Source organism: Papio anubis, chromosome 9 (assembly GCF_008728515.1).
Source record: "Papio anubis isolate 15944 chromosome 9, Panubis1.0, whole genome shotgun sequence".
In the NCBI taxonomy this organism is placed as follows: Eukaryota; Metazoa; Chordata; class Mammalia; order Primates; family Cercopithecidae; genus Papio; species Papio anubis.
The window spans coordinates 39,472,354-39,488,779 of record NC_044984.1 but is presented as its reverse complement, the minus strand read 5'-3'; the positions used below and the strand labels follow the sequence as shown (position 1 = coordinate 39,488,779).

At 38.6% G+C, this 16,426-nt stretch overlaps 1 protein-coding gene across 2 annotated transcripts in view; it reads left to right on the top strand.

The window, feature by feature from the left end:
* The window catches only part of NELL2 (neural EGFL like 2), a 368,466-nt gene that overhangs the window by 201,293 nt on the left and 150,747 nt on the right, over window positions 1-16,426 (top strand). For both annotated transcript variants that reach the window (XM_009180559.4, XM_017945819.2), the window contains one exon: window positions 3,014-3,139. In XM_009180559.4, coding sequence (XP_009178823.1) covers window positions 3,014-3,139 — 126 coding nt within the window. The remainder of the gene's footprint in view (window positions 1-3,013; window positions 3,140-16,426) is intronic.

Here is a 16,426-nt window from a genome sequence, read left to right as displayed (position 1 = left end):
GGCATGGCGAGCCCATACCCAGGCTCCTGGCCAGCACAAGTGGGCAGTGTGGGATGATCTCCAGATTCGTGATAGTGCACGTGGGCACCAGCATTGGTGGCAGGAGGCAAGACAGGTCTCTCAAGCACCATGATGGTGCACCTAGGCCCTGGCTGTGCTGGGTAGGATGGGTCAATCCTCAGGTCCCTGGATAAAGCATTTGGGTGCTAATGGCAGGGGCAGTGGGTGGGACAAGCCTATCCTCAGCCCCCAGGAGGGCACATGGCCAGTCTTGAGGTCTCCTGAAGGCAAGTACAGGTACATGGTAGCCCTGCTGCTGGAGAGGGTAGGATTGTTGTCATTAGCAGTGACCCTGGGCAGTCAGCTCTCAGTTTCTGGGGAGGGTAGGCTTTGGCTTCCTTTGTCCCAGGGGCAGCTTCCTTAGTGTGCTGTATCATCTATTCCCCAGTGTATAGGACATTGTGTGGACTAAAGTGCTGGGGACCTGGTTGCGTTGCTGGGTCCAGTTGGTATTATGGCAGCATAGCCCTCTGGATGGACATGAAGGGGTGCCAGTGGTGCTCCAGGGATGTAGAAAAGCAGGGGTTTTTGGGCCCCAGGGTAGGATATCATCTTTTGAGAGATAGACTCTCAAAATGGCACCATTGCTGTAGTTGCTTGGGTCTCAGGGGGGTTTATAGGTCCCTACATGGAACAATGCCATCCTACGTATTCTAGGCAACTTTCTATACTAGGCTCAGGGCCTGTGAGGGCACAGGGTGTCTTTTGTGGCTAGGATTATATGAGACTGTGATAGGAATGTGGACCCCTGCAGATCTTTCACTTACCTTTTCCCCACAATAGATAGTTCCTCCTGGCTTTGAGCTGATCTTGCCTGGGCCAACTGCTTCACTTCTCTCTCCCATGCCTGAAAGGTTCTCTGACACTTCCCTGCTGAATTTCAGAGTTATCTGTTAGAAACTCAATTTGACATGTGGCTATCTACTCACTGTTATGATCCTTGTCTGTCAAAGAGATGAGTACCAGGCTCCTCTAGTAAGTATTTTGAATCCTCACCCTGCTCAGTGGTGATTGCTAACCTTGGCTATGCATTAGGTCAGAAGTCATCAACTTTAGACCTGTGAGCCAAATATGGCTGGCTCACCATCAATTTTTGTCAATGAACTTTTATTCCAACACTGCCAAGTTCATTAAATTTATGTGTTGCCCATGACTTCCAAAGTCTAGAAAATTTACTATCTGTCCCTTTACTGAGGTTTTTTTTTTCTGACCCCTGTATTACACTCATCATGGAGAAGATTTTTTTAAAAAATCATTGCATGTGTTCCACCATGAACAATTAAATTAGAACTTGGAGTGGGGTTTTGGAAGTTGGCCCAAGAACCAGTCTTTTTTTGTTTTCGTTTTTAACATCCCAGATGAATATGATGGGCAAAGTTAAGAAACACTAATAGATAATTTATACCCTTGAGGAATATGTGGTTTGTTCAGGAGAAAGAAACTCATAAAAATTAATAAAAATACAATTGATGCATCTATAATGGAAACATTTACAAAGTCCTGAGGGAGCACTGCATTGGGAGTATTTTAGTTCATTAGGGAAGTTTTTGTAGGAAGGACATTTAAATAGATTCTTGAAGGATGAATCTACCAGTAAACAAGATCCACTGGGATGGTGTCAGGGAGAGAAGGAGTAGCAGTTATAAGTAGAGAGAACAGCATATATAAAGGACGACAGATAAGAAAGAGCAGGTAGGTTAGAAACTATGTGGCCAGAACACTGAGAGGGGAGAAGGGAGTGAGATCATCAGATGTGAAATTGGAAAAGTAAAGACCAAACCAGGAAACGTTTTGTAGGTTCAGATAAGAAGTTTAGAATTTATTATGTTGTCCATGGAATTGAATAGAAAATTGAATTTCTCTAGGACTCAGGTTTTTCCCTCTGTAAAATAAATAGTTAACTCAGATGAATGATAAGAACCCTACAGTTCTAAAATATAGATTCCTAGATTCTGCCAATTATTTCTTTTGACATTCTCAGGACTGGGAACATAGTTGGGCTTACACAAATGACATGGCCCCTGTAGTGGTGTGTCACCTATCTATCTCTTATAGTTGATCCATTTCTGTTAACAGTATAAATGAATTCAGTGCTACTTTGTGGAATCATCAGAAGGATTTGAGAATGCAGACTTCTGGATGGGAAATTCCTTGTCTGACCAATGCATTAAGGCCCTTAAATACTTGTAAAATGATTTGTATTCTATACAGAGAGATGCTGTTAAATGAAGACAGTTTCATTGTGAAAATTCACATTCTTCACAATTAGTAGCAGTGCTTCTTACGGGTTAGCATCCAGAAGTCGTTATACATACTCATAACTTGGTGTGTGAATTACCATGTAAGATCTTCAATATAATATCTGATTTTACTATTTTGTAACTTCTCATCTATATCAGGTCTCTATTGTAACTTTATCTGTGTTTGTATACTTATTGGGATAGCTGTATGTCTACTTTTATCTCTAATAAGCTCATGCAATTGACTTCATGTCTTTAAGTGAAATTGTTACAATTCTGGTTTATATCGAACACTTTATTTACCTCTTTCAGGGTCTGCTCTACTGTACCAAATAGCTGGTGAATCAAACAATAATATGTGGCAGGCTCTGTGATTGAAGATTGCTAGACACTAAGGCAGCCCAATCTTTGCATTCTGATTCATTTTATCAAGCATAGGCAGATGAATGTGCTGAAAATTTCAAAAGATATTTAGATGATGCAAGTTAAAACAGACAGACTTCTTCATAACTCCAAGAAGAGCTGTTGGAAAAAAAAAACTCTTAATTTTTGTCATTGGAACATTAAACACTCCTAGCAAAGGAGATATCATGAATGCTTTTTTGAAATGCTATTCATTTAGTAAATATTTCCCTCTCCCTACCAAAGAAAATAATATAGGAGCTCCGGAATATTACCCACTGTTGACCTCTTTGTCCTGTTTTTCTTCGCAGACATCGATGAGTGTGCTGAAGGGCGCCATTACTGTCGTGAAAATACTATGTGTGTCAACACCCCGGGTTCTTTTATGTGCATCTGCAAAACTGGATACATCAGAATTGATGATTATTCATGTACAGGTAAATGGTGGCTATTCGTGAAATAAAATCTTTTTATATCTTAAGTTTACTTTTAAAAATTTCTTTGACTCTCATTTTTTTTGATAAGTGTACCATAAATACAACAAAAAATAAGCAAAATCATATCTTGATTTGGCAGTTATTTCTTTATCTATTCTAAAGAAAACAAAACCACCTGCTTGCTCTGGATAAACATATACTCCAATTTGGAAGATAAAAGCCCTAGAAAATCAGTATATGCTACATTTATACTTAGTATTTATGCTCAAAACTTGTGTGAAATACTATGGTCAATCTGAGAAACAAGCCCTAAAGGATATATGATGATAGATTTTTGAATAGAAAAATAATAGCATAAATAATGTGATTTTTTTCCACATTTTTAGAGTTTAGAGATTTTTAGAGTTCTAGGATATGGGACTATTAAGGATAATTGAGTTTCTTCACACGTCTGAGAAATACAATTGAGAACTACATCAAATAAGTTTTCTATATTTTTTATTGTATGAAATACCACTCATTCAGTATCATCCAAAGTCTTGTTAGGGATATTGTGTTAGTAGTGTCTGAAGTTGGTCCTGGCTTGAGGTAATACAGTGTATTCCTTTTATTCTATAGCTTTCTACCTGTAGAATATGCAAAAACAAAACAAAACATGGTGCTAGAAGAGTAGCTTGAATACTATAGGATTTGAGGAAATGTTGGTGTGAAACAGAACATTTCTTTCCATCTCTATATTTTTAAATAGAAGAAACAAAATAACATATTTTAGAAAGACAGGTAGAACCATAAAACTGGAGAGCACCCAAAAATGTTATTCTTGTCACCTATTTCTCTACCTCCAATTTTATGATCTTTATCAGATGCAGGTATAAACAAAACCTAGATGTTTTCAGGGAGACTCCATAATCCTCCCTAGTGAAAATATGAATCTATAATAGAAGTATCATTTTGTCTTTTATTCAGTTGTCCGCTGCTAAGTCTTCATTATAGTGTCCATACTGTCTGCTAATTGATAACCTTATCACAGGGAAGGATCTTCCTCTAAATTCAAATGTAGTATTTATAAAAACAAAATGATGCCATTCAAAAATAATGAGAAGTGACTTCCCAATTTATGGAAAATAACTGAAGATATCCTGAAGGTAGAAGATATTTAATATAAAAATGCTGATGGATTTACAAATTCCTATCTTTTTTATCAGTTCATCCTAAACATTTCCAAATTATGGAAACAATTCTCCATTTTTTAGACAAAATTTAAGTACATTGAGTGGAAGAGTGTCTTGAAGTAGGACCACAGAGATGCTTTTCAGCATAAAAAGAATATAAAAGAACAACTTATAATAAATAAATGGAAAATATCATTTACTATACTACTGATAATACCAATAAATCTGAATTTCCACTTAATCTTTAACAAGAAACTAAGATAAAACCACTGCATCTTAGAATGCATATATTTCAAGGTGTGCTTATTAAAAATTAGTGCTAGCAATTTCAGGGGAGTCCACTGATTCTTGGATATTATAGACTTGAAAAGCTTTGTGCATTTTTATATTTCCTAATGATTCTTTTTGTTTTTCTTATATTCTTAAAGTAGTGTTAGAAGTTTTAAGTGAAAGGACATGGGACATAGTTTGGCCTACTGTTGAGTAAGGAGTGTTTCTGCAGGGCAGGATATTTTTAAGAGATTCATTTCCGTTCTGAGTCTATTGGATATAAATCCAAGGAATAGGTTAGGTTTCATATATTTACAGAGAATCTTCTGCCTTTGGTTTCACCTCTCCCAGTGCACTTTCCTTCCAAATAAAATCCTACAAATTAATGTTTGTTTTTGACTACTTGGGAGGAATTTTCCCTTACCATTTCCAAGTATCTAATGATATAAATGAACTATTCCTTTGTAGGAATGTGAAGGGAGTAGAAAATCATTTTAAGAAATGCTATTCAGACTGTGATTTTTTTGTGCCTAAGGAACAAAAGCCACAAAGCTCAGGATCTGGCAGATGATAAAATGTATTTCTTTAATGAGGCACTAGCATTTTCAACTAACACCACTATTTCTATGCTGTCACTTAAAGAGGAGAAACTTTCTTGCCCTTAAATTTCCACTCTATTATGACTAGGTCTATGAACACAAAACTTGGATTTTTTTTTAGAGAGAATATAAGTCGATTTTATTTTTAGTCCAGAGTCAGGTGAATATTGCCAAAACTTTTTTTAATGTTAGGTCATAGAGGACTAACACATATTCCAGATTTCTGTAAAGGAAATACATGTTTACATTTTATGTCCTGAGATTGGTTCCCCCACACTTTGATATTAGGGTCTGTACAAAAGTCTTAAAGAAATTACTCCCCTAATGGGACTTTGCCTTGTGGCCAAAGGCTTCTAGCCTGTTCCTTTTTGAGAGCTCCCATTAGATCAGAGTAGGACTTTATTTATCTTTTTTGAGATCGAGTCTCGGCCTGTCGCCCAGGCTGGAGTGCAGGGCTAATCTCGCTCACACTGGGTAAGCCTCCTCGGGCCCCTCCCGGGTTCACGCCATTCTCCTCGCCTCAGCTCTCCCCAGTAGTTGGGACTACAGGCGCCTCGCCCACTGGGCCTCAAGCATGGTCTCGGGATTCCCTGACCCAGGGATCCGCCCGGCCGCCTTCCAAAGTGCTGGGATGCAGCGTGAGCCACCGCCACGCCTTCCACTTTATTTATCTTATAAAAGATTGAGATTTATTTTTTTCTAAATTTTAGTAATAGACACCCACATACTTGTAGTAGAAGACTTTCCAGAATGAATGTCAAGCCATCACTGCAGAGCCGGTCCCTGATGTTTGTGACCAAGCTCTTGGAATTCCATGTTTGTTTTGCTTCTGTATCCCTGCCCCTCTTTCCTGTTAATGAGCCCCTTGCTAACAGAACAACAGATACTTCCAGAAGACTCTCAAAGTTGCTTATCCCATGTGGAAATTAATCATAGACATTCTAATTTAAAGAAGATTCCAAGAGCAATACACATTACTTAATAATGAAGAGCTTTGATCAATAAGGAAGCCCTTTCCTGCTTTATTTTTTTAACCTAGTAGCTCTGGCATACATATTACATATGCAAGTTGGTCAAATTGCGTATTTTTTTCTTTCAGTTTCAGATGATTTGAGTTAGATTTTCCTCATGTTCATAAAATTTTGGAGATGGAAGAATTATTAAAGATAATCAGGTTAAATCCCCTAAGTTTCACAAATGAAGAAACCAAGGCTCAGAGAGATTGCTTTATCCATAGTTAAACATATAGTGAGAAGCAAAGGGGGCTAGAATATGAACCTTTTTATTGTAACTCTTATACTATTCACTGTTTGTCTAATTTGCAGCCATACAAAAATAAAGGGAAGTGATTCATATTTTATGTAGAAACACACTATTCAATACATTATGTTCAGTATTTAAACTGCTGTCTTTATAGGTTATTTAAGTTAATCGGCTTCAATTCCAAGAGAAATTTTTACACTACAGATCATATAATAATGACCCTAAATCAGAAGTTAGTGGAATAAATATGAATCACCATTTTCTGGGCCTCTGACTCTATTCCAAAATTGTGGAAATGACTCAGTTGCACCATTTGCACAAATGATGCATTTGTTTTTGCTCTTCTAAACTCATTAATATAATTTTCCTTCCAGTGAAGGTGTTATTAGTTTTTCTAATTAATGCTTCATAATTTCTCTCTTTACATCCTTTCCTGTTCCTATAGAAAAAATACTGGGTATCACAAGGGAAGAGAGAGAGAGAGAGAGAGAGAGAGAGGAAGAGGAGCAGGAGGGAGAGAGAAGAGATAAAGGAAAGGAAGGGGGAAGAAGAAGGGAAGGGAGAACAGAGAGAGGGAAATAGAGAAGAGAAAAAAATGGAAGGGAAAAGAGGAAAAGAAATGGAAAAGGGAAGGGAATGGAAGGGAAAACATGAGCCAAGATGCTTGAGGCCCATTCTTCAGGATATCTGCAAAAGTAACCTATTTTGTTTATTCATAACAAAGTTTCTTGATTACTTATGTGGACTAATGGCTTTTTGGTTCACTCACATAAGCATTCATTAAATTGGGTAGATCTTCTTGAGTTTTACTGGTAATCTCTTCTTGGAACTGGCCTTGACTAATGGAAAAAGCATGAAACATCTCTAGAAATAAAGATGGAATTGTTACCAGTGGCGAATATCTGAGTCACACGTCACTATGTTACTGGTGGAAGATACTCGAGTTACTGGTGGTGAATTCCTACAGTTCTGCAACAACCTCACTGCTTGCTTTCTCAGAAGAAAGAATTCAACTGAGGATTGAGGGGCATAAGGCAGAAAAAGAGACTGAGGCAAATTTCAGAGCAGGAATGAAAGTTTATTAAAAAGTGTTACAGCAAGAAAGAAAATACACTTGAAAGAAGAGTCCCAGATGGGTGACCCAAAGGACAAGTGTTGTGTTTAACCTTGATCCTAGGACTTTATAGGCTGGCCCACCTCCAATGTGTTGCACCCCTTTCCCATAGGATGGGCTGCCTGCATGTGCAGTGCCCTCCTTGCACTTGTGCAGTGCCCTCCTTGTGCTTGGGCAGTGAGCATGCACAGTGTGTTTAGGAAGTTGTGTGCATGCTCATCTGAGGCTTTCTTCCTTTTTCCAGTGCAATGCCCCTGGAAAGTCATACTATGACATTTTGTCTCTTTTTTTTAATTATACTTTAAGTTCTAGAGTACATGTAATAACATGGTTTGTTACATATGTATATATAAAAGCATAAGTTGGTGGGCTGCACCCATTAACTTGTCATTTACACTAGGTATATCTTCTAATGCTATCCCTCCCCCTCCCTCCCTCCCTCCCCCTCCCCTCCCTCCCCTCCCCCACCCCACAACAGGCCCCATTGTGATGTTCCCTCCTGTGTCCAAGTGTTCTCATTGTTCAATTCCCACCTGCGAGGGAGAACATGCAGTGTTTGGTTTTCTGTTCTTGTGATAGTTTGCTGAAAATGATGGTTTCCAGCTGCATCCATGTCCCTACAAAGGACAGGAACTCATCCCCTTTTTATGGCTGCATAGTATTCCATGGTGTATACAAAAGCTACTTTCTTTTAATCCAGTCTGTCATTGATGGACATTTGGATTGTTCCAAGTCTTTATTGTGAATATGCACAAACATACGCGTGCATGTATCTTTATAGCATCATGATTTATAATCTGTATATACCCAGTAATGGGATTGCCGTCAAATGGTATTTCTAGTTCCCCATATCCTTGAGGAATTGCCACACCTCGTCTTCTCCACAATGATTGAATCCAGTTTACAATCCCACCAACAGTGTAAAAGTGTTCCTATTTCTCCACATCCCTTCCAGCACCTGTTGTTTCCTGACATTTTAATAATCACGTTTAACTGGTGTGATGGTATCTCATTGTGGTTTGATTTGCATTTCTCTGATGGCCAGTGATGATGTAGAGCATTTTTCCTGTGTCTGTTGGCTGCATAAATGTCTCTCTTTGAGAAGTGTCTGTCTTCATCCCTTTGGCCCACTTTTTGATGGGTTGCTTGTTTTTCTGTAAATTTGTTTGAGTTCTTTGTAGGTTCTGGATATTACTCATTGTCAGATGAGTAGATTTCTCAAAAATTTTCTCCCATTCTGTAGGCTGCCTGTCACCTGATGGTAGTTTCTTTGTTGTGCAGAAGCTCTTTAGTTTAATTAGATCCCATTTGTCAATTTTGGCTTTTGTTGCCGCTGTTTTTGGTGTTTTTTAGACATGAAGTCCTTTGCCCATGCCTGTGTCCTTGAATGGTATTGCTCTAGGGTTTCTTTCTAGGGTTTTATTGTTTTAGGGTCTAACATTTCCAGTTTCTAATCCATCTTGAATTCACTTCTTCTTGTATAAGATGTAAGGGAAGGGATCCTGTTCTCAGCTTTCTACATATGGCAAGCCAGTTTTCCCCAGCACCATTTATTAAATAGGGAATCCTTTCCCATTTCTGTTTTTATCAGGTCTGGTCAAAGATCAGTTGGTTGTAGATGTGTGGTGTTATTCCTGAGGGCTCTGTTCTGTTCCATTGGTCTATATCTCTGTTGTGGTAACGGTATCATGCTGCTTCGTTACTGTAGCCTTGTAGTATAGTTTGAAGTCAGGTATATGATGCTCCAGCTTTGTTTTTTTGGCTTAGACTCTCTTGGCAATGTGGGCTCTTTTTGGTTCCATATGAACTTTAAAGTAGTTTTTCCACCTCTGTGAAGAAAGTCACACAGTAACTTAATAGGGATGGCATTGAATCTATAAATTACCTTGGGCAGTATGGCCATTTTCACAATATTGATTCTTCCTGTCCATGAGCATGGAATGCTCTTCCATTTGTTTGTGTCCTCTTTCATTTCATTGAGCAGTGGTTTTTAGTTCTCCTTGAAGAGGTTCCTTCACATCCCTTGTAAGCTGGATTCCTAGGTACTTTATTCTCCTTGAAGCTATTGTGAATGGGAGTTCACTCATGATTTGGCTCTCTGTTTGTCTGTTATTGTTGTATAAGAATGCTAGTGACTTTTCTACATTGATTTTGTATCCTGCGAGTTTGCTGAAGTTGCTTATCAGCTGAAGGAGATTTTGGGCTGAGACGATGGGGTTTTCTAAATATACAATCATGTCATCTGCAAACAGGGACAATTTGACTTCCTCTTTTCCTAATTGAATACCCTTTATTTCTTTCTCTTGCCTGATTGCCCTGGCCAGAACTTCCAATACTATGTTGAATAGGAGTGGTGAGAGAGGGCATCCCTGTCTTGTGCCAGTTTTCAAAGGAAATGCTTCCAGCTTTTGCCCATTCAGTATGATATTTGCTGTGGGTTTCATTTTGTCTCTTAATGTACATGCCAGGGAAGTTGCTTCTCCCTGGCATCTGCATTCAGTTAACCCTTTAGTGAGACACATGTGGACCCTCAGGAAATGGCCTTTCCCTGGTGCTGGCTGCCAATTCATCACTTTTACAGAGCAATGTGATAATTGCCAAACCATCACCTGACATTCCCGGTGAGTGGAGGAGAACCCTCTCCTGCCCCACTCATGCCTGTCTAACTACCTGTAAGAGAATCAAGAATTTGGGGTAAAGATCTGAATGAAGAGGCACTCATTTCAGATCTTCCTCACATTTCTCTCTGCTCTCTACTGCAATGAAAAAGGAATTCCGATTCTTCTTTTGTGTTGATGAGCTCTATGTTGTGTAGTTCTTTAGAGTGGGAATAGGAGAATGGGAAGGATGGATGGGTAGAAGGGATGGAAAATTCTCTTGTCCCAGCCTAGGGATTAAATTGATCCTTTAGGGTAGTGGTTGTCAATTGTGCATTCCCACCTGACAAAGGATACTTGAAAATATCTGGAGATATTTTTAGTTATCACAACTATGTGGGAAGGGGTTACTACTGGGATCTGGTAGGTAGATGCTAGGGATGCAGCTAAGCATCCTGTAATATTATTAGGCTAGCTATCTGCTTAAGGAAATGTTTTATTTCCTTGGGACCCCTTCAATGGGAATTTTTCTCTGGTTACCTTTCAGATGACTGATTAATCTTCATCCTTTACAAGATATCTGGCACAGGACAGCTAGGTCCCCACCCTACAAAAAAGATTTACATGGCCCAAAATGTCCATAGTCCCAAGGTTGGGAAATCCTGCTTTAGAGTCACCCAATTAAAATTGTAAGATGCATATTTTCCTTTTAACTTTCCCTGTTCCCCTTTGAATTTCCTTTAGGCCCTGTATAGGGATACCTTCTCTTACTTCTTGTGTTCCCCAATGTCCTTTCATGGTCATTTGGCCACAAAAAGGACCCCGTTTTAAGTCCCACTCACCACTAAGTTCTTCTGTCTCCTTTCTTCTATCAAAACCCAGATTTTAACTTAACCTAGGTGAATGATTCTCCAATGATAAAATTACAGGCCTCAGCAGAGGCAGCAGAGAAAATTCCTTAGGTCCCTCAAATGACACTATCCTGATGCATGCTCCATATACTTTCTACTGATTTTGACTGCTTCTATTATCCCAGGGCCTTTTGATGCTGACTTTTGTCCATGTCACATATCATAGGAGGTTTATAAAGTGTCTAAGCAAAAGGAGTTCTACTAGATACTTGAGTTTTTGTTGAAAAAAAGAAAACAAAAAAAGAGAGAGACTCCTCTGGTGTTCCTCAAGGAGTTTCACTTCTGAAAGTACTTAATTTTTTATAGCATTGAGTGTGCCTAGTGCTTATATTTTATTATCTTTTTGTGGTCAATTCTTTTTCTCTAACATGGTTGATGTTGAATTTTTTTTAAAAAGTTATCACTGATGACCAGTGATGCTGAGCTTTTTTTCAGATGTTTGTTGGCCACATGAATGTCTTCTGTTGAGAAGTATCTGTTCATATCCTTCGCCCACTTTTTGATGGAGTTGTTTTTTTTTTTTTAACTGTAAATTTGTTTAAGTTCCTTGTAGATTCTAGATATTAGCCCTTTGTCAGATGGATAGATTGCATAAATTTTCTCCCATTCTGTAGGTTGCCTGTTCACTTTGAGGATAGTTTCTTTTACTGTGCAGAAGCTCTTTAGTTTAGTTAGATCCCATTTGTCAATTTTGGCTTTTGTTGCCATTGCTTTTGGTGTTTTAGTCATGAAGCCTTTGCCCATGCCTATGTCCTGAATGGTATTACCTAGATTTTCTTCTAGGGTTTTTATGATTTTAGGTCTTATGTTTAAGTCTTTAATCCATCTTATTTTTTGTATCAGGTATAAGGAAGGGATCCAGTTTTAGTTTTCTGCATATGGCTAGCCAGTTTTCCCAAAACCATTTATTAAATAAGGAATCCTTTCCCCATTGCTTGTTTTTGTCAGGTTTGTCAAAGACCAGATGGTTATAGATATGTGGTGTTACTTCTGAGGCCTCTGTTCTGTTCCATTGGTCTATATATCTGTTTTGGTACCAGTATCATGCTGTTTTGGTTACTGTAGCCTTGTAGTGTAGTTTGAAATCAGGTAGTGTGATGCCTCCAACTTTGTTCTTTTTGCTTAGAATTGTCTTGGCTATGTGGGCTCTTTTTTTGGTTCCATATGAAATTTAAACTAGTTTTTTCTAATTCTGTGAAGAAAGTCAAAGGTAACTTGATGGAGATAGCATTGAATCTATAAATTACTTTGGACAGTATGGCCATTTTCATGATATTGATTCTTCCTATCCATGAGCAAGGAATGTTTTTCCATTTGTTGTGTCCTCTCTTATTTCCTTAAGCAGTGGTTTATAGTTTTCCTTGAAGAGATCCTTCACATCCCTTGTAAGTTGTATTCCTAGGTATTTTATTCTCTTTGTAGCTATTGTAAATGGGAATTCACTCATGATTTGGCTCTCTGTTTGTCTATTTTTGGTATACAGGAATGCTTTTGATTTTTGCACATTGATTTTGTATCCTGAGACTTTGCTGAAGTTTCTTATTAGCTTAAAAGAGATGTTGGGCTGAGACAATGATGAAATACCATCTCACACCAGTTAGAATGGTGATCACTAAAAAGTCATGAAACAATAGATGCTGGAGAGGATCTGGAGAAATAGGAATGCTTTTACACTGTTGGTGGGAGTATAAATTAGTTCATCCATTGTGGAAGACAGTGCGGCGATTCTTCAAGGATCTAGAACCAGAAATACAATTTGACCCAGAAATCCCATTACTGGGTATATACCCAAAGGATTATAAATCATTCTACTATAAAGACACATGCACACGTATGTTTATTGCAGCACTATTCACAATAGCGAAGACTTGGAACGAACCCAAATACCCATCAATGATAGACTGGATAAAGAAAATGTGGCCCATATACACCATGGAATACTATGCAGCCATAAAAAAGGATGAGTTCCTGTCCTTTGCAAGGACATGGATGAAGCTGGAAACCATCATTTGCAGCAAACTAACACAGGAACAAAAAACCAAACTCTGCATATTCTCATTCATAAGTGGATGTTGAACAATGAGAAAACACAGACACATGGAGGGGAACATCACACACCAGGGCCTGTTGGGGGTGGCGGGATAGGGGAGGGATAGCATTAGGAGAAATACTTAATGTAGATGACGGGTTGATGGGTGCAGCAAACCACCGTGGCACATGTATACCTATATAACAACCTGCACATTCTGCACATGTATCCCAGAACTTGAAGTATAATTTTAAAATAAAGAATTTCAGCTGGGCATGGTGGCTCACATCTGTAATCCCAGTACTTTGGGAGGCCGAGGTGGGCAGATCATGAGGTCAAGAGATTGAGACTATCCTTGCTAACACAGTGAAACCACATCTCTACTAAAAATACAGAAAATTAGCTCAGCTCCTCAGGAGGTTGAGGCAGGAGAGTGGCGCGAACCCGGGAGGCAGAGGTTGCAATGAGCGATCACCCCACTGCACTCCAGCTTGGGTGACAGAGTGAGACTCCGTCTGAAGAAAAAAAAGAGAATTTCAAATAATCTTTTAAATGTGGTGTCATAAGACAATGTGTGAAGAAGCCTCAGTTAATTATAGTGGAATAAATGGCTGGTAATTTGAGGAAAAATTCAGTTTTGACTCATACTTCACATACTACATAGATGCATGCACACCCACACACACGCACATGACACACACACACACACACACACTCTCTCTCTCTCTCTCTTTTCTTTCTCTCTCCAGTGAAATATTAAAAGAGTTAAATATTTTTATTTAAAGAAGTTGTCACTAGTGTCCTGTTTGTCAGTCTTGTTTAATTTGCTAATTATGGAGAAAGAGTGGTGAATTTTATGATGATATTTTCTTCACTTTTCCTCATCACTATTGATTTTCTAGCCTTAAAAGAGTCTTGAATACTATTGTTGGATGCAAAAGGTTGCAGAAAAGAATTTACTGCAACTAAAGCAAAGAGTTTAAGTCAGTCGTAACCCATGCATGCCCCTTTCTCAAACGCTGCTCTGTGTGTTTAAATTATTTCAAATAATGCTAGAAAGTTAATTTGTTTGATGGATTTAAAGAAATCATATTTTGAAAAGGCAGCAATACTACTGTTTTTATTCTAACTTATTCCCCAAACATTTATATTGAAGCAAAAAGTTATTGTATGGATAAACAATACCTTCATGTCAGCTACTTAAAAATAGCTTTCAATGGATTTATCAAAATCACAAGTACAGAACAAAACAGATAATTTATTGTGTGTGCATGCACCATAATAATTACTGGTATATAAATGGTAAAGGAAGTAAGAATACTGGGGACAATGACAAAGTAGATAGGGGCACAAGAAGCACAGATTCAGGAGGACGATGACAAAGAACTGGAAGTGGAAATATGCATATTGCATATCAGCTTTCACAAAAACATTAAACAAAGTTGTTTTAGTTGTAAAGTGCTTTGTACACTTTCCCTTTAGTAAAATGCTTACTGCAAAAGAAATGTTTAATGAACACTAGCTGTTATTATTGTGACTCTTATGGTTAGACAAATTCTTATCTTGAGGAAATGTCTTATTTCTCAATGGGACTCTTTCAACTGGGCACTTTTCTCTGGTTAATTTTAAACTGAATCGTTAACTTACATGAAATAGATAGCTTTGTTGGAGCAATGGACTCAATGTGTTATTATTTATTCAACTATACTTCTGTACCTGTGAATAGGGGCTTAAAAACCTTGATGTAACTGAGTAACAGTTACTCTGGAACTTGGAAAATCCTTCCTTTGGAGGATCTGTTGTACTTCCTAGGAAGAAGTTCCAGAATGAATGTTAGATTGTGATACCCAGGGACTAAATGCAAACATTCAGAGTTTCACAATACTAATCTGCCCAGGGTAAAGAATAGCACCTCTAAACAATCAGCAGGTCTGGGCCATTCTCAAGCAGGACAGATTTTGTGAGCCTGGCTGCTTCTGTGTGGATTTATTTTAGAAGAGTCATAGTCAACAATCAGACAATCCTACCATCTGACCACTGGTTGCCATCACTATTGGAAATGACTTTTGCATTTTTGTGAACAACTATTTCAAATTTTCTTTTCCTGAAATCAGCATTGCAAACTATAATGAAATTGTGGCATATATCAGCCTTTTTATAAAACATGAAAATCAGATAACTTTAGGTTTTAAAATGTAAAGTATGCCCCCTAAGGCTAAATGATGCCTCATTCATCTCCTGTGGTTCATTATCTATTATTACAATGTTACTTATTAAGTAATTTGAAAATATAAACATGATCACAAAAGCAAATTAAAATACCAAGCCCTAGGACTCAAAGAATTAATGATGAAAAACTATTTCTAAGCCAACATAATCCAGGAAGCATCTCTAGAAAAGCGTGTACTCTGGCTACCAGGAAGGGTTAATGTTTGGAAAACTTCAGGCCACATTTAGAAAACTCACAGAGAACAGAAGTGAGACGTGTCTCCACAGTTACTGAGGAGGCCAAGGCAATGTGCTTATCTCTTTTCTGAAACACATATGTGCATGCATACAATTAGCAGTCAGCCCAAAATGGAACAGGCTCAAAGGCTCTGGGAGCTGAATTGCCTTTTTAAAGATGAAAAGCTTGGAGAGGAGTCTGTGCTCACTAAATCTGTCAGTGAGTGGGGGAAGCACACCAGCTTCAATGTAGTGGCTTTTAGGCTTGTCAGAGCCTTTATGTAGAATCTTATGCATCTGTCGTATCCATGTACAGCCTCGAGCCCAGCTGGCCATAGTTTGGTCTTTAGAGCACCAGTGGCGGGTTTCCCTGTGAACCTGCCTCTCTGGAAGCCCACCTGAGGACTGAGATGGTGGGAGCCGCCTCATTAGCAAGCCTCATCTACTTTGACTTATTAGTCAAACCCTAATTTACCTTTGTCCCAAACGGATATATTAGTTGTTTCACTTCAAGATTTTTATATGAAAAGCAGAGAGCCGAAAACTCACCCAGGGGAATAAAAGGATTATACATGCCAGGAGTGTGATAATAACGGTGTCTTAGCAACAGACGCCTGTAGAGGAGAGGATTGCTGAATTCGAAGCTCAACAGATACCTTTCATTTCCTTTCTTGATTGCTGGCTTTGACATGTTAGCCAGGATAAATTTTGACCTTCCTTCTGCCTTACCACCTTTTGAGTGCTCCATGGAGCAGAGTTCATCTTCACATTCTGTTGCTGATCTAATCTTGCAGTGGGTGTATAACCTCCTGGTGACATTGCCTCGTCTCGCTGCTCTTCTTTCCTCCCCAGCCCGGGGTGCCTCTGCAGTGTCACATTCATGACAA